The sequence below is a fragment of the Pygoscelis adeliae genome, unplaced genomic scaffold, assembly GCF_000699105.1.
Source record: "Pygoscelis adeliae isolate BGI_AS28 unplaced genomic scaffold, ASM69910v1 Scaffold45, whole genome shotgun sequence".
Taxonomy (NCBI): domain Eukaryota; kingdom Metazoa; phylum Chordata; class Aves; order Sphenisciformes; family Spheniscidae; genus Pygoscelis; species Pygoscelis adeliae.
Window position 1 is genome coordinate 10,764,107 of NW_008825114.1, and position 18,557 is coordinate 10,782,663.

Consider the following 18,557-nt stretch of genomic DNA (forward strand, 5'->3'; position numbering starts at 1 on the left):
CCCTGTCCTCCATGTGCCTTAGCATAGCTTCCAGGAGGATCTGTTCCATGATCTTCCCAGGCACAGACGTGAGACTGACTGGCCTGTAGATCCCCGGGTCTTCCTTTTTTCCCTTTTTAAAAATGGGGGTTATGTTTCCCCTTTTCCAGTCAGTGGGAACTTCACCGGACTGCCATGACTTCTCAAATACGATGGATAGTGGCTTAGCAACTTCATCCGCCAGTTCCTTCAGGACCCATGGATGGGTCTCATTGGGTCCCATGGACTTGTGCACCTTCAGGTGCCTTAGATGGTCTCGAACCTGATCTTCTCCCACAGTGGGCAGCTCTTCAGTCCCCGCCTTTGCCTTCTGCGGTTTGGGCAGTGAAGCTCGGGCACTTGCCGGTGAAGACTGAGGCAAAAAAGTAATTGAGTACCTTTAATTTAGCAGGTTTTTTTTTTTTTTTTCTTTTACCTATTGTAGTTGATAGAGATCTGGATTTCATACTGATAGAAAATGAAGAATCAGTTAGACTAAGTTTAGCCTATGTGTAGAGACTTCTTGAACACAAGGTGTAAGATGTAATTTTTTGTGTGAAACTAAGCTGTCGCTTATTCTTGCAGCAAGTGGCCTAACTCGTACTGTATCTCACTCACAGATGACTAAAGAGTTGCATGGATAATCATCCCTAGTACTGCCTTCAGTTTCATCTACCGCTAGTTTCAGCTTTTTATCTTGCCAAAGGCTGTCATAATTCTCATGAGTAAAACTCAGTAAAGTGTCGAATTTTTGTATATCTGAGAAATGGCAGAGCTGCATTCTGTACCATCTCACCATGGCATCTGTTGTGTCAACTCCATGGTTTTGCTTATGCAGAAAATATATTAAGGTGCTGCTGTGTGGCTTTACAAAGAGAAGTTTGGTGGGCTTTTGAATGGCCTCATAATAATAAGCCATCGTAACTACGAAAGATCATGTCTTGGCTACCACAAATAACCTGTAATGTACTGTCACCACTTGCTTACTGGATACAAGTCACAGCAGCCCTTCTATCCTGTTCTGCATAAAACCTGGTTGTTTCTCTTTGCTTTTCAATAGCATGTAGGTGCTAGCCTTTTGGGTTGGGTTTTCAAGTTTGCAAGAAGAGCTGCCTACTGCTGATTGATGCCTTTAAATTTGATGGGCAGCTAAAAGAGAGGAAAGTTGATTATCTTAGCAGCACTGTTGTAGCTAGTATAGTGGATTGTGATCATAGAGATGATTGGGTGTAATAGGTGGTGAAAGTTTGTGTAGATTCTGAGAGAGACTCAATAACTTAAAGGAAAAATCCACTGAAGGTATCTATAAAACAAGTTGCTTTCATAGCGGAAGGACTTAGTAATTTTTCAACACTGTCTTAATATGTTTGCTGTCTTTACACTTAGATGTTGTACAACAGCAGCAGGCAGCTAGACAAGAGACAGGCTACTGGGCTACATGAACTTTAGCTTTAACCTAGTATAGCTGCTCTTTTATGTGTGTAGTAAAACAAAATTAAGATACGTTTGCTCTTAGGAGGTTGCAATTTAATTTTACCCTTTCTGTCTATTTTTTAGTTTAAAATTAACAATTCACTTGTTTCAGGAGCTGGATCCAGCTGTAGACGTAGCAAAACTTATACAAGGATTATTTCAGTCCAGTTTAAAAAAAAAAAAAGTTTTTCTTGCCAATGATAAACTTGGACTAAACTTCATTAGTTAGAGCACAGTAATGGCATTTTAATCTTCCCTGTGCACAGTAATGGCATTTTAATCTTCCCTGTGCATTAGGTGGGAATAACTTTGGCATATTGTTCCTAGTACTCTGATGTGGGGTTTAGGGCTGTCTGAGATAAGCTTTATGTTAATATCAACTGCATTTCCTTCGATGGCTACTTCAGCGGTAGACTTTGTACTAACTATAGCTTGATGCACACTGAAAAATAAATGACAGTGTAACTTAAGAATATCTACCTGGAATAATAACATTTTTATTGGGGAAAGGGGAACCCTTAAGACTAGAGCTGTTGCTGTAAGGAAATGAAGTTGGAAGTACAGCAATTGCCGTTGATTATAACTATGTCTTTAGTTTGGAGCCTTTTACTGTGTAAGGATGAATTTTCGTTACAGGCAGTGAAAATTAAACTTCATATTTTTTAAAATACTAACTTTATTGGTAATACAAAATCATATTAGGGAAGCTTATATTACCCTGGAGAACTTTGGCCTGAGCCAGTCATTCCTAGCAAGCCAGCTTTCTGAGAATGAAAAGCAAAAGCCAGAGCTTCCTTTTTATAGGGTTGATGCCATTTTTTTTTACTATAAAAGGAGAAATGTTTTGCACAGGAGAAAGGAGAATATTGGATGGGATATTATAGTGGTGTTCTGGGAACACTTTCTGATAATGTAGCATTCAGACTCGTGTTGAATCTGTGTTTGAATTGGGGCTTTGTGGGATTTTTGTTTTTCCTTAATTTTACAGTTTATTATTAAGTTTTCTGTAACTAGCAGTGTTCTCCATGTATCTGACAAAACCCCCTCTAATCTTAAATGAGCACCTCTTTAAATATCAGTTACTAAAACAAGTTGTCTTTCCTTAAAAAAAAATTGCAGTATAAGTGGCTGTCGTCTCCATCTTCTAAGGATGCTTTGAAAACTAGACCAAAGAAGAGAACTATTGTCCTAGGAAGTGGTCGAAAAGGAAAAGCTACTATTCGTATTGGTAACACTGTCTTTATTTTATCTGACTATAGTAAATTTTGTCTACAAAATAAATTTTTAATGTTCAATAGCTTTAATTTTAAAATATATAATGTGTCTAAATGTCAGTGTTTTGCAGAATACTTGTCTTCAAAAAAAATTCCATTTATTCTTAATTCAATAATCCGTCTTCTACCATCAGTGGTTTCTGTAGGAAACTGGCTTTTGTTTTTAGTGCTGCTAGATATGTGGCTGGAAAAATGGTAGGATGTGCTGACTTAAATATGTGGAAGCATTGCATGTATTTATTCTCAGTGCATCCTCTCCACAAGCTTTCACTTTTAGGAAGCTTGGCGGTAGTAAGTTGCCTAGTTCCTCTGATGTTGTACCTTTCTGTAGCAGACTGTCCTCTGCCAGAACAAACAAGCATGCAATTTTTACTGATGTACAAAACGTTCTAAGATATTTTTTTTTAAACTTCATGTAAACCTATTATAAATAGGTTATAAATGTTTAAAATAACATAGTTATATCTTGAATATTTATAATTAAGTACTGATATCTGCAATACACTAAATATTTTTCAATAAGTTATTAAAATTTTCACTGTAATACATTTGGCTGTCTTTCATCTTTGCTCTAGTTATCTGGAAGCAGAGAGGTAAGCATAAATCAAATTGAAGTCTTTGTACAAATAAACTGTGGTGATCAGAGTGATGGAAGAAGAAAATGCCTGACTTAAATATAGTTGTGATTTTTGGTTGTTAGTTTTTTTGTTTGGTTGGTTTTGGTTTTTTTAAAAGAGGAAGGGAGTCAGGAGGTGAAAACTACTCTATCCTGTTTACTTGTTGAGAACGAACTGGAATTTGGAATCCCAATACCACAGTTACACATTTCTATACCATTACAAAATTAGTTATTTTCTTGATCTGAGAGAAACAATAACCTGAGTTCTCACTAGTTTAACTGTATGAATATGACGTGAACAGTTTTCTGGGCTTGTTAGTTTCTGACTTACATAGAACCTGAGGTAGAGTAATCATACACACTAGGTATTTATTCTGAATCTACTTTGAGTGATAGTGTATGATTTAAAGAACAACAAAAGACTGGACTAGTGAACATGACTTTTCATTATTATTCCTCTTAAGTGAAGGTATTGCTGGTGTTCTGTAGAAGCAATCAACATGAGTACCAGCTTTAGCTTCAAGCATTTTGCCAGTTACAAACCCAACATTCTTCACGCTAAAGCCACTAGAGGGCAATTTGAAACACACAGATAGCCTTACTGTCTGTGTGGATTGTCTAAGCTGCTTGAGACAACAGTTAGGTATCTGAAATTAGTAATGTGAATAAACATCTTTAGCTACAAAACTTTGCTTCCTTTTTTGAATAGCAGCGTCTTACTTAGATCAACCTAACATAATAGTTAAGTATACCAGCTTATAACTGAAAGCAGATAAGCTGATGACCCCTCTTTTTGAGAAGCAAAACAAAAGTTTTTGAACACTTTAGCAAAATTAGACTGAAAGGTAGATTTCCTGCAGTCCCTTTTATTACATAGGAGATTTTACTTATGAACTGTAAGCTGTGAATTTATATGTAAATAACTAGGTATAATGAATTATCTTTTCTCCTATTCTTGCTGTTCAATACAGGATTAACATCTAAAAAGTCTGTAAGTCCTGGAAAAAAAAATATGTCTGTGAAAGATAGTTACTCACCAAAACCACTACCACCAGGCACAAAAGGCTTTCTTCCTTGGCGGACTGCAGAACGTGCAAAGAGATGCAGGTGAGGTTTTCATAGTACAAGGGAAAATATTAAAGCATAAAACCTGCATGATAAATGTAGTAGAGAGCAGTGTAAGTTTTTTAGAATACGTATTTGAAAGTTACACACAGAATTTCATATTGCATCCATAACTTTTTCTGTTTATATAGATTTTGAGGATGTTACATAAATTCTATTCCAGAAAGTTTTTAAAATACACAAAAAGATATAATTTGATGGTCATAGGGAATATCCAGGTGTAGCAAAAAAAACCCCTCACGACCAAACCCACCTTGCTTGTTTGTTCTCTTGCTACTAACGATTTACCAGATCTGTCACAGCTGAAGATGCAATTCAGTTTTCTAAGCTTGTAGTATAGTTGATTTGGCATCCAGTCCAAGGTGCCTAGGTATTTTTTCCACCTCGTCTTTCTGCTCTTATCTCCCCAATGCCAACATAATTGTTGTGATCATCTAAGACCTCTGAAGTAAAACCTAATCTAAAAAAAGAAAAACATGGAAACCATAATATTATTATCATGCTTCCATCAGTACTTAAAGGGGGCTTATTAAAAAGATGGTGGCAAACTTTTTAGCAGGGCCTTTATCGACAGGACAAGGGGGAATGGCTTTAAACTAAAGGGGGGTAGATTTAGACTAGATATGAGGAAGAAATTTTTTACACTGCGGATGGTGAAGCACTGGCACAGGTTGCGCAGAGATGTGGTGGATGCCCCATCCCTGGAAACATTCCAGGTCAGGTTGGACGGGGCTCTGAGCAACCTGATCTAGTTGAAGATGTCCCTGCCCATGGCAGGGGGGTTGGACTAGATGCCCTTTAGAGGTCCCTTCCAACCCAAACTATTCTATGATTCTATGCTTCTTTTGAAACAGTTTTTGTTTTGTTCTTTTTAATGTATTCCCTAGACCTTGGCATCTCCAAATGGAGGCTATATAAATATTTAAACAAAAAATCACTTAATGCTCTATCATAACTGTTTTTATTAAATTTGTTTTTCAAAATGCTGAACGTCAAGTTCTCCTGTTCACTTTAGTTCATAATAATTAACTCAGCAAGACGCCTATTGAAGGTATTAACATTAGCATCCAGTAATGTTGCTCTAATTCATGATTAAGTAGGAGTACTAATAGAATAAAATGAGGATGTAATGAGTGTTAAAGTGATACAGTGCAGTGTCTGATGCTGTCTTTATTCTTACTGCTTTACCTGTCCTAGAATGCTGTGTTTGGAAATGGAAGTAGCAATGGTGACATTATAAACTTACTTCTCTCAGAAGTTTTTTTTTTTTTTCTAACTTTAGAGGGGGGCCAGTGGATAGTACTGAAGAATTACCAGTGAAGATTCAGGTACTCTCTCTGTCATATGATGGTTTCTTCAGTAGATGAACGCCTGAAAAAAGATGAAAGTGTTCTCAACAGAATCTTACGGTCTAAAAGTTAAGACCAGAACATACTTTTAAAGTTTCTCTCTCATGGAAGTGCAAAATAATAGTTTATGTCAGCATTTGGTTGAAACTTCTTTGATACTTTGTTTATGCCCATTTCTGTATCACTACCTTTTTGTTTCTTAGCCTTATGAGCAAGCTGGGTTTGAGTATGGGCACAATCCCTCCAGAGGCAATAAGGAGAATTAACAGCATTTTTCTCTGAAAGGTTCTGCTCCCCCCTTCCCCTCTTTCATCCTTTTGCTTTTGGACTACATACTTGTGTTTGAACCCATCTGTCAACTGCTGTAGTAAACATACCAGCAGGGGAAAAAAAATCCCCTCTTTCTTCCTTCTCCTTCTCATCTCCTTTCCATGGCCCCCCCCGCCCCACCCACCAGAAAAAAGCCGGAGAAGTGTGTTAGTGTGTACTAATGAATTGAACTGGCTCACAAAAGGGTCTGATGGTTGCTGAAGCCAGCACACTTATCCCCTGTTCTGGTGTAGGCTTCCCATGGGCTGCAGTCCTTCGGGAAAACCTGCTCTGGCACAGGCTGTCCATGGGCCGCAGCTGCTTCGGCCCATCCCTCTGCTCTGGCATGGGATCTTCCCTGGGCTGGAGTGTGGGTATCAGCTCCACCATGGAGCACCTCCTCCTCCTCTGAGCCTGGTGTTCCCTCTGATCTTTATCATTCTTTTTGTTCCCTCCTCTTCTGCCTGTCTGGCATTTTTTACCCTTTCCTAAATAGGCTTTCCCTGAGGCGCCGCCATCTCAGCTGAGGGGCTCAGCTGTGCCCTGCGGTGGGTCGGTTGGAGCTGCTGCTACTAAATCTTTGCCACATATACCCAATAAATGCACACATATGATTTTTTTTTTAAATAATGTTTTATGCAAATTTATTTCAAAATTGCATAGCTGGACAATGTATATGCATTGTAAGGGACTTTGAGAAAGGATTGCATTTAAATAAAGCTTTTGGTACTATTTAATCTTACTGCACAATGTAATGCTGTGAGTGGGTGTGTTTTTCTTTTCTGATGTAATTAGACAGGTATTCCTGTGAAAGTGACAGTAGAAAGCGCTTCTACATCTGAAACTGAAGAGACAGAAGATTTAGATGATGTTATCCATCATCCTGATTTGGCAAAATCATTAGAGAAGAGTAACGTAACAAAGTATCAACAATTACAGGTAAGAAGCATGTTCTGTGCCTTGAACTCCACAAAGGCAAATTATATCAATTAAACCATGTTTTATTCAGAAAATTATGGTTAAGCTAATAAGCAGTCATGGAGCAGGACTTCTGAATAACTTTTAATTATCCTGCATTATGTCACACAGGCTTCCGTTTCAAAAGATGTGTGTCAAATATTCCGTGGATTTCCAGTCTCTGAATAGTTATAATGAAGATGTGTATGCCATGAGCATATTGTCAAATCAGGCCCATAATAAGGAAGAAATTCACTTCATACACACAGCTGCAATATGCGTAATTTCTGTGTTCCAGTCTTGAATCATGGTTCACAGATCTTTTGATCAGTGTTATTGCCTGTAGTATTTCCTTTATAGATGTAATTTAATGTTATTTCTAAGAGCTAAAATATTGTAATGATTGTTGTGTAAACATAATTAAAAAAAACCCCTGAAAGTGTGTTAAAGCTCCATTTTATAATTGAGTTTGGTAACAAACTTTCTTCATTTGCCTTTTATTATTCTCTCTGCTTCTTTGATAGTTCTGAAAAACTAGCAGTAGCGAGACTGACTATTGCTGCAAATGTGTTGACAAGAAATGTTCTTATAAAAGGAAGGGACAACAAAGGGTGTGTTTCAGTGGCTTAGTAATGCTGCTGAGGTAATCTAACACTATTTTAAAGTAACACCCTCATGCAGAATAACTGGGTTTTTTCTGAAGTGTTAGGATTTGAATTTTGTTTGGAGAATCTGCTCTGCCTCCAAAAGAATACTGCTAAAAATAAGACCTATAGTCAGCCTGGTTTTGGTGGTGGTTGTCATAAAGCACCACACTGGGTGAATGAACTGTTCATATGTATAAATATTAAGACCATATAGCTGTGTTCATGTAAGCGAAGTGAAGTTGAAACTTAACTTGTTGCAGATCTATATGTAATGGGAGAGTTAGGGTGGCTTAGAGTTACTGTGGAAGGCAAAAGGACTGTACAAATACTGCATAAATAACTACCTGCCTTTTTTTCAGCTGATGCATACTTTTTCTTTAGGCTTACCCTTTTTCTCTCTAGAACTTTTGTTCAGGAAGATTTTCAAGGTTTTCACATGTTGCTGGGACTTAAAGTTGTATAGCGGCTTTCTTGATTGTAGGTGACTTCATATTACTGTTTGTGTGCAGTATGTTGATGTACTGTGCAGTGGCTTCAACACTCTTATCAAGAGCATTGAGTCTGGGATCATGGAATTCCATGTCACATGCATATTGCGCCAAAAACTTCTATGCAGCAAGTATGGTGCTTTCAGGAAACACTTGATGTATATATTCTTGGTATTTAGAGAGGGAGGAATATTACTTTCAGGACACACTGCAGATGCAGACAGTGTTTTGTGCTTTGGGGAAGGGTTGTCATATCGACTTACCTTGTCAGTGTTACCTGTAGTATTACGTATAGAACAACTGTAAGGAAGGGATAATTTGTGATTAATTTGAGCTTCCTGGGAGGTAAAACTACAAATTTGAGGAATCTACCCCAAAATTGGTTCTAAATTTCTTGTGCATGTAAAGGCCCAGATTTTTCTGATTTTCTGAATTTGAAAACCAAAATACTTCTTTAGGCCATGGTTGCATGCATACCGACAGCACTGTTTAAGCAGTCTCAAACTGTTTCTGTGCCTCACCCATCCTTTTTGTTATGTTGATGCAAAGCACAGTTTCACATTATGGCAGAACTGAACTAACAACTTGTCACCATTGAACCGTGAGGTCTATTTCCCCTCCCTCCCTTAGTGCTTTTCCATTTCTTGCTTCAGTCTTTTTCTCTCTTGTGTCTTTTTTCATGTTTATCTGATCATAAGGCAAGTTGATTCAACTTGCTGATTTGAAGAAAACTCATGTAGTTCAACTGAGTAGTTCATGCAAACTACATGAGTAGTACATGCAAAGTCCTGTGCCTGGGGAAGAACAGCCCCACGCACCAATATATGCTGAGGGCAGACCATCCGGGAAGCAGCATTTCAGAAAAGGCCCTGGGGGTCATGGTGGACACCAAGTTGAACATAAGCCCTTGCAGCAAAGAAGGTGAATGGCATCCTGGACGACATTAGGAGTAATGTTACCAGTGGGTGGAGGGAGGTGATCCTTCCCCTGTATTCAGCGCTGGTGAGGCCACACCTGGAGTACCGTGTCCAATTCTGGGCTCCCCAGTACAAGAGAGACATGGATATAGTGGAGAGAGTCCAACAAAGAGCCACAAGGATGGTTAAGGGACTGGAGCGTCTCTCCTTTGAGGAAAGGCTGAGAGAGCTGGAGTCTCCCTCCTTAGAGATACTAAAAAAGCATCTAGACACAGTCCTGGGCAGCTTGTTGTAGGTGGCCCTGCTTGAGCAGGGGGTTGGACCAGATGACTTCCAAAGTTCCCTTCCAACCTCAACTATTCCATGATTCTGTGATATTTTTCCAGGTTAGTTTTCAGCCATCTTAATGACTCACATTGGCTTATGTGATTGGGTGCATTCCAGAACTAGAGCATGGTAAATGGCAGAAGTCTATGGCTTATTACAGAGCTGCTTGACTGCAGAGCTGACTTGAGGAACTGATGTAGCGGAAAAGTAATCCAGTGTATTTGGCTCTAGCAGGCCTTGGCACAGCCTTTCAGTAAAGTGGGACAACCAGCTGTGCTAGAACAATGATGGGATTGCAGAATGGGAATAAACAGTAAGAGTTGGGAACTGCTTAATCTGCCACTGTGCTGAAAAAGCTCTTGATGTGATTAAATGACCAGACTTTCACTTTAGTGTGCAAGTCCTTGAGAACTTCTCTGCATCCTTCTGCTCAAAAAGGGACTTTAAGCATACTGCTTAGTGAAACAATATTAGTTGTATTTTCATTTTTTAAAAAAATCCCTTGGCTAACAAAAAGCTTAATTTCTGCTTAAATGAAAGATAAGAACTTATAAGTACTCTTTCCTTCCACTAGAGGGAATCTGAAATGTCAGAATTGCCTCTGATGAAGAATGTAGTTGAGGAAACTCCTGGATTTTGAAATTTTAAGTAAGGATATAAATGCTGAACTTCACCCTTAATATAGTTAGCAGGGTAGCTCTTTCTACACGTTAATACTATGTGAATTACGTAGTAGTAGAGATTGTACTATAACTCTTTTTTAAAAATAAGGACAACAATGTAATCAAGTAGAAAACCATGTCTAATTAGTTATTAAAGTTTTTTTGTATTTTTAATTTTTAAACTTCAGTTTTATACCTCTGTCTAGTGTTGAGTAGTCATATTGCATACAGTAATTCTGAGGGCAACAGATTTTGTTGTTCAGCTTCATCTTAAAGGCTGTCAGTGCTATCTTTCTGGACTACACTACTAGAAGGGTCAGTCTGGTAGCTTGGATGTACATTTAGCTCTCTCTGATGTATTTTAATAAATTTTTTCTGCCCAAAGACTAGAGGATTGTGTAAGCTAGTGAATTTCTCAAAAGCAATCAAAGACTAAAGCTTACATATACTTGTAATTTGATGGTGACAAATATGTTTGCACAGGTGCAAGGCATATTCTTTTAAATGTAGGCTTCTGGTACTGCTTATGAGGAGATGTAGCTGCAGTGTTTGTCAATCTTTTTGTGAAGTCAGCCCTTAACCATCAAATACTGTGTACATCTACAGTGTGATAAATCAAGTTTAAACAAAACTACAAAACCTCCAAATTTCAGTTTAAAAAATCTTGATAATTTAACTATTTTCTAAGCCTTTGCCTTTTGATAATACAAACCAGCAATAATACAAACGAGCAAACTGAAGAAAAAGGTCAGTGCTATCACCTTTAGAATTGTCGAAAATCTGTCCGCAACAAAAATACTGTAGCACTAAGGTTTCTAAAGTACAGTTGCTTGCCAAAAACCCCTACACCCTAGACACTTTAAAATACGTATATACATACACGTGCACACACTATAAATGGAACTGTAAGAATTCTTCAAGTCTGTGGTACCTGTGACTGATCTTCAAAGCTAGGTTACAGGATTCCAGCTTACATGTCAAGTTGTGACTGTAGATCATTAATGTTGCTACTTTCTGTGCTGTGCTTCTGTATCTATAAAAGGATTTCTAGCTCCTATTATTTCCACACATTCTGAGGTAGATTGCAGGAAGATTGTGGTATTTGTTGAGGGTTCCCCTTAGAGATTTCCCCCCCACCCCATGCCTGGAGGTGATTTTGTTAAATGATGGCAGTTAGATACTGTTGAATATCTTCCTAAATACTGTCTTTGAAATGCGGTTTTCACAGACTGAGAGTCTTTCTCGTGTGTTCAGATGACAAAGATGTGACTAGCTTTCTAGTTCCAGGGTTAGCTTGGTTGATGCTAGTCTAGGAATCTTAGGTGTGGGCTTTACTGGACGGTAGTGACAGACCTATAATCTTCACTCTGAGTGGTTGTCACTGGGAGTGCTATATCTAGAATATTTTAGAACCTGCATCTTTGAATCAGATGCAAAAGTCCCGCACATCCTACAAGACCTGTGAGGACCTCTTTGCATTTGCAGAAGGATATTTTTACTATGCATTCTGTTGCACACCAGTCTTCTCAGTTGATTGCTTGTATGAAGTACAGTAGTATGCTCTTGAGTAAGCTTTTGATAGTAAACAAAGGATTTCAGTACTATTTGGATCTTTGCTCCTCTGTAGAACTGATTGATAGGGTGTGTACAAAAAGCAGCGTCCTATGGTACGTATATGTGCCTGTATACAAGGTGTATAGAGAAATGAAGAAGCTTTGTATACTGTTAATTCATATAGGCTACTCTCTGAAAAACAGAGCAGCTGGATAATTTTAGCAGTTTTCACCTTTGGAACCAGAAGACTGTGTTAAGGCATGCAAGAACAAAAATTCCTGTTTGTTCTTCCACTTCAGATGCTGTAATTAAAGATGGTAATGCTCTGCTGTGATACGAGAAAACATGGTGATTGCTTATCAAATCCTGACTACTGTTCACTGAAACTGAGAGATTGACTACTTAGGACTAAAAGTTAAAATAGAAGTGTAGGCATCCCATGAATAAGACTAGAATGTGTTTGTCAGATGTTTGGGTTTGTTTTTGTTGTTCTTAATTCAACACTAAGCTTCTTAACTCACTTGAACAGCTTGGGATTGTGAAAAACTTTTTCTGCTGAAGAACTAAGTGAAATCAATTGGAAGGAGTACAGTTCTTACAGTTCAGAATTTTGTATTCCTACTGCTGTAATAAGGAATAAAAGCCTGGATGAAGAATATATTCTGAAAATCTAGATACGGCTACTAAGGATTTTTTTTAGAGCCCAATTTGAGCTTTTGATGAGGTAGATGTATTTAGTTAAAAATGAGGTTTGAAAAGGTGAAGGAGAAGAAGAGGAAATAGAGAAGAACATACGCTCCTGATGGTAATGTCATAGGCCCAAGAGATTTGTGCTATAATCTCATGTTATCTATTGCTATATTGCAAATCTGTTAAGTGAATCACACACTTCATTTTCCTGTGTTAATTTTTTGCATCCTAGAGTTATGTACTGGTAGACCTCTGTCATGTATTTTTGTAGAACATATGCTATTGCTTGGAATGCCATGTGCTAGTTGTTAATTGGACATGTTGAATTTTTGTATAATACTGCATGTTGAGCTGACATTTTGAGATAGATTTCATGACAGTTTATCTGTGTTATGATAGTTGGAGCTGGAAGAATGCATGGAAAAATTAAAGGAAGAACAAAGAGCCAGAGTAAAGGCTGAGGAACGAATAACGGAGGTAATGATACTTAACTGTTAATCATCTTTACTTTTAAAGGAAGCACCAATCAAACTATCCACTTCTTAATTAGGAGTAATTATCAATGACCTCTAATGTGGTAGCTTCCAGAGTTTCAGTTCAAAGTCACATGGATCATTTACTAGCCTAAGGGCAATGATGAAATCTGCGTTTAGTAATGTGTATTTGTTCTCCTGATCCTATTCCAGAGCCTTGAACTCTGGGTCAAGCTACTCTTTCAATGTGTTTCATTCATTCGGTGTATTACTTATGATCTGGGGCATCCTGATGTTTGTTTTTCTCGAGAAAGTGATTAAATCTGTCAGATGGATAGTTCTTTGAGGTCTCCCACCTTCTTTACCATGACTTGCGCTGAAAAGCTATTTGTTGCAAATGTTATTTAATTTGGCTTATTCTATCCCTTTGATTTTTAAGTTTTGTTTCTGCAGGCAATAAAAATGTCAGATGGTTTTCTGCATAGCATGTTGGCCATAGCCATCACTTGTTGCAAAAGCGCAGTTTCGCATTATGACAGAACCGAACAACTTGTCACAGTTAAATTGTGAGGTCTATTTCCCCTCCGTCCATTGTTGCTGACCTAAAAAGATCCTTTTGCATCAATAACCAGAATTTCTTGTAATAGCGTTGAGTGCAAGATAGTGTAAATGAATGGATTTGGTTCTGGATGTGATCTGGAGTAGAATGAAAGTGGTGGTACCCTTTGGAACTTGAGCAAGAAGTGGTACCCAACAGCACAGGGGGCAGATATCCACAAAGGACTCTGCACTCTACAAGGTTCATTGTAGTCTTCTAGTGTGGCCATTCCCATCCTCCTGTAATGTGAAGGGCACCAGTGGGCTCTGCTGGATATCTGTTGTTTGAATTCTTAAATGCTTTTTAGGCTAAATACCCACTGCAACAAATCGTTCTCTGTCATGCTAGACTGCTTGGACCTAGCACCTTGTCTCAGGAGGATAAACTAAGTAGCAGTAATCTCTGAAATTGTTCATTTTGATGCTAGTTTAACAGCTACAGTGTACTACACAGATCTATAATTTTTTGTCCTTCTCTCATAAAAGATGAAAGAAGGAAAAAGATGAAAGAGGAAAGCCTGAGGTAGCAGTGATTGCATAGCTGTAATCTTAAATCAGTATCTGAGTTAATGTTTCCATGATAACATTAACTCAGTTTCCAATCTGAGTTAATGTTATCATTCAACTTTCAGTTTGTCATTGATTTGATTAATGTTCAATGTGAAGAGAAATGGGATCATCTTAAACTTTCAATTTTGGGATGCATAGTGTAGGGGAGAGATACAGTAGTATGCATTCCCTCTGATACAGAGGGGTGAATATAACGAGAGCATTGGCCTTCATTAAGGTTTTTTATTAATAAAATACATTATTTGGTGTTAATGTGTCATGTAATACATGCAAAATAACATGATATGAAAGTTAATTGTTTTGCTTGCACTTGCTCTGCAACATTCTATGCATACTGAAGACAGTGCTGAGCCAGCACTTTTGTGTGCCTGCAGCAATTTCACTATGGTAGCATAGAATTGCAGCTGTGGATAAACAAACCTGCACAGTGCCCTGAATATTTCTGGTACAGGAAGCTCTATATCAGTTGTGTCACTTACTTTGGGTGTTTCTCTTTGTGATACTACTCTATAGGCTTGCAAAAGTGGGGTTGGGTTTTTTATTTTGTTGGGTTTTTTTAACTGACAATGATAGAAAATACTTTACTTTTTTTTCCCCCCATAGCTGGAAACTGAAAATGCAAGATTAAGGAATCTAAATACCTCCCTATCCGAGGTTCTTCACGCACAGTCAGTAACCAACATGATTTTGGATGATGAAGGTGTTCTAGGCAGCATTGAGAACTCTTTCCAAAAGTTTCATGCTTTTTTAGACCTCCTTAAAGATGCTGGGTAGGTTGTCACTTTACTTAAGTCATACTGTTTCTGCTGAGATCTCTTCCAAAATTATCCTCCCAATGAAGTATGCTGCCTCTTCCCCCCAGATCTCTAGGACTGTACTCACAAAGAGCAAAAGAAGAAAAATTAACTGTAGGTACCTACTGTTTAGTTTTTTCTCAGTGGGGAAAAAAGTGATCCAAGCACTGTCCAGCTGAATTCATGTATCTGTCCTTGGGAAAGGCTTCCAAGAAGCCCATTCCAAAGGAGAAGAAAGCTTCTATCAAAGCGTGTTCCCAAGTCTTTATTGGGTCACCTGAGGCTCTTAGCATTCCCATAATAAGAAAGGCTCAAAATCCAGTTGAACTGGCTTCAGAAAGTGTCCTGTTGCCTTGGGCCCCCTTTTACTAATTGAAGTACAGAAATCTAGCTGGATGAGTCTCTGGCCTCTGTACTTAAATTCTGGATTATTTATTATTACTTGAAATATTTTACAGAGTATTGATTAAAGGCTCTACCACTGTACCTGCAGTTTCTCAGAGGATGGTTCATCCTTCCCATTTGTCAAAGAATTTCAGCTTAAGTTCTCAAACCTGTTCTGTAAAGCTTATGTAGCCAGGCATGGCAATCTCGTTCAGGAGAGTGAAGGAATGATATGAAGATATATTGTAGTCTACTCTGCATATTTAAAGACCACAGAAGACTTTATTTGCCCTCCCTGCCTCCTGCTTCCATCCACCTCCAAATTGTAATAATGTAACTTAATGTAAAGTTCACCCTGAGGCTGTGTTCTAATTTTGCGCCAATCAATTGGTAGAGTTGCCATTACTTTATGAATGAATTTCAAACTTTGGAGGAAGGAAAAAATGGTCTCTTACTACATAAAAAAATAGTTTTTTCAGATGGGTCCTACATCTATTCATGATAATAGGGAGCTGCTCTGAAAGTTACAGAATCCCAAACACAAAGACTGATCTTCTCAATAAGCTCCTGTTTAATGCTGTGCTATCAATTGATGGCTGCAACTTCTCACTTCTTATTGAGGCTTAAAACACCCACGTAGTAGGTTTGGCCAACTTGTAAGCTGGCAGGTGAAACAACATGACTGTATTTGTGAAGCATGTAATTGGATTTGGCTGTTAGAGATTATGCTAGGTCAGGAGATGTGCACCAATCTTCTGCTTGAATGATAGAGTTTTAATCTTTGTTCTGCCTGACAGGGAATCTGCTTGCCAGCATCCTGCTCTGGGATCAATGCTAACTGGGAGAACTTCATTCTTAGCCTCATAACACTGAGTGACCACTGACAGTTTTGAACCTGCAGGCTAATTTGTGCAAAGATAGGAAAATAGCTTTAGCTACTTGTTTTCATCTTTATTAAGCTATTTTGGGCTGCTCAGAAAATAATGGAAAAACTATCTTCAAAGCTTCAAACAGATTCTGTTTCTTCTTTGGTTTATATTTCTTTGGTTTTGAATGTTTAGAACTTTTAATGTCATTTTCTATTAAACTTTATTTTACAGACTTGGACAACTTGCTGTATTAGCTGGGATAGACCAGTCAGATTTTGGTCTTTTGGGGCATCCACAAATGAATTCTACTCTCAGTAAGCCTGCTAACATGCTAAGGGAGAAGTCTTTTGAAGAAGAAAGACAAGAACATACCCAGAATAGCAAAGTAAGTCTATAGAGGGAATGCTAGTGGCAATGTACTTGATGCTATTTAATGTACTTTTCAGCTGTTATCCCCCTCTGACTGAAAGTAATGATTACCAAATGATCCATGAAGTTATTGCAATCTTTTGCTGTAGCTGTATTTATACAGATCATAATAATTCAATGATTAATGTAAGCTTTTTAAGTGATTACCATTTGGAACAGAAACCATGGTATTTTGTAATGTTCTAAAGAAAGTGTTGGTGGTAATTATGTTGTTTCTTATTCTGAAATATGAAGTTCCCATAGTGGTACACATCCATTAAAAATGGAAAATACCATAACTAGGTTTTTTAGACACATTTAATAATGATGTATAGTGGTTTTAAAAAACTGAGCCTGGTAATAAAGGGTAGTACAATATGCCTATTGAAAAGCAGGAATTTTCTTAAGTTATTGCAGTGTATGTGTCCAGTCCTGTTAGATTTCTGTGTGGGCCATGCCATGAATTTCAGGCAACTACAAATCTGCAGTATTAACAACATAAGGTTTTAGTTTCTACTCTGAGGTCAATAAATAGAAAACCTTTTGGATTATTCAAGGGAGGTACTAAAGTTCCCTCAAAAAAAAAAAAAAGAAAAAGACCAGGCTTAAGTTTTTAAGGCAATTAAAAATTAAGATACTGGCAGCTTACAACCTTGTCCAAGTTGGATAAAACTGTCATGCTAAGACTCATTCTGCATTCCGATATGTTTCTTATATCCAATGTCTTCCCTGTTAAGTGTTCCAAATTGCTCAAGAACACCATGAGCTTCTAAAACATCATAGTAAAAAGTGTTGGGTTTTTTTAATGGTGTGCAAAGTGATTTCCAGTTTTGCAGTCTGAATCTGCTAAAATTATTCGGAGGAATAGAGTAATTCCCATTATAGGTTCTTTGACATTTTTTATAGTTTGGCTTGCCACAGTGTTTTCAGCTGACGGACTCTTCCGCACTGTGACATTAACTTGTTAATGCAGTTTGTTTGAATCATTGTTTTTCTAATTCATCTCCATTTAGAAGCCTGAGCTTAAAGTGTTTTTTAAGTATACATGGCAAAGGATGATTACAAAAAGCTTCAGCTAACACTTACACTACTCTTATCTTATCTCCTAGTATTGGTTAGTTTGGATTCTTGTAGCAGTTAGGTATTGTGGGATAGACTATTGGGATCACACTACTGTGAACTGTGAGCAAACGTAATGAATTGCAGGTATTTCAGAATGATAAGACATGATTAGGCTTTGGCTGGTTCAGTGCAACTGACGCATTTCTGTAGTATAAAGTTCAAGCTAGCTGTGAAACTGTAATATGCCTACTCTGTCATTATCACCCTAGCAATCTTCTGAAACTTACTTGCTTTGAAAGGTAATAAAGGTTGTGTGATTGCTATTATCTCTGAATCTTTTCTATATTATGTGAAGACTTTATTTTGCTATGCAGATTTTAGTATATGGCAGTTGCAATACTGGATTTTTTTTTCTCTAGTTGCATAGTTGCATTGGTATCTTCATTGGAATCTCTTATTTCAGAACAGAGCTGGGGACATCCAGATTTCTCTTCCTGGCACGTTTCAATCCCAGATGGTTGTGAGTAACACCTTCTCTGCGCTTAGAGAAATACAAGAACTTCACACTGCTGGGCAACAGTCTCAGCCAGGCTCATGGAAGGAAAATGACGCTCAGACAATTAATCAAAATAAAGAGGATAAGCCTCGAAATAGTACTCCAACATTCTCTGAGAGGAGAGTCAAACAAAATGAACACGGAAAAGGACATCACTCAGCAAGGCAATTGGTTACCAGTCTGCATTCACTTTCTGATTCCAGCGTACATACTAAAAGTAATGGTAGCAGAATATCCAGTGGTGCTTCTGCTGAAAAAAGCAAAAATTGTTCCTCAAAGAAATACATCCCTAGAGCAAATGAAACGACAATTCCGAATGATGGTGGAGCAAGAGGAGACCAAAGTAGACTGCAGACAGTAAACTGCTCTGGAATTGATACTGTAGGATCTGGCTCTGAAATACAAGAAAGTATCCAAAGTGTTACCAGCATTTGA

General features: G+C 37.9%; 1 protein-coding gene across 1 annotated transcript in view; it reads left to right on the plus strand.

The window, feature by feature from the left end:
- The window catches only part of CEP78 (centrosomal protein 78kDa), a 27,477-nt gene extending 8,920 nt beyond the window's left edge, over positions 1–18,557 (plus strand). Inside the window, exons 8-15 of the mRNA XM_009328101.1 lie at positions 2,611–2,719; positions 4,356–4,491; positions 5,792–5,837; positions 6,963–7,106; positions 12,809–12,886; positions 14,653–14,819; positions 16,328–16,481; positions 18,030–18,557. Of these exons, the coding sequence (XP_009326376.1) occupies positions 2,611–2,719; positions 4,356–4,491; positions 5,792–5,837; positions 6,963–7,106; positions 12,809–12,886; positions 14,653–14,819; positions 16,328–16,481; positions 18,030–18,557 (1,362 nt within the window). The remainder of the gene's footprint in view (positions 1–2,610; positions 2,720–4,355; positions 4,492–5,791; positions 5,838–6,962; positions 7,107–12,808; positions 12,887–14,652; positions 14,820–16,327; positions 16,482–18,029) is intronic.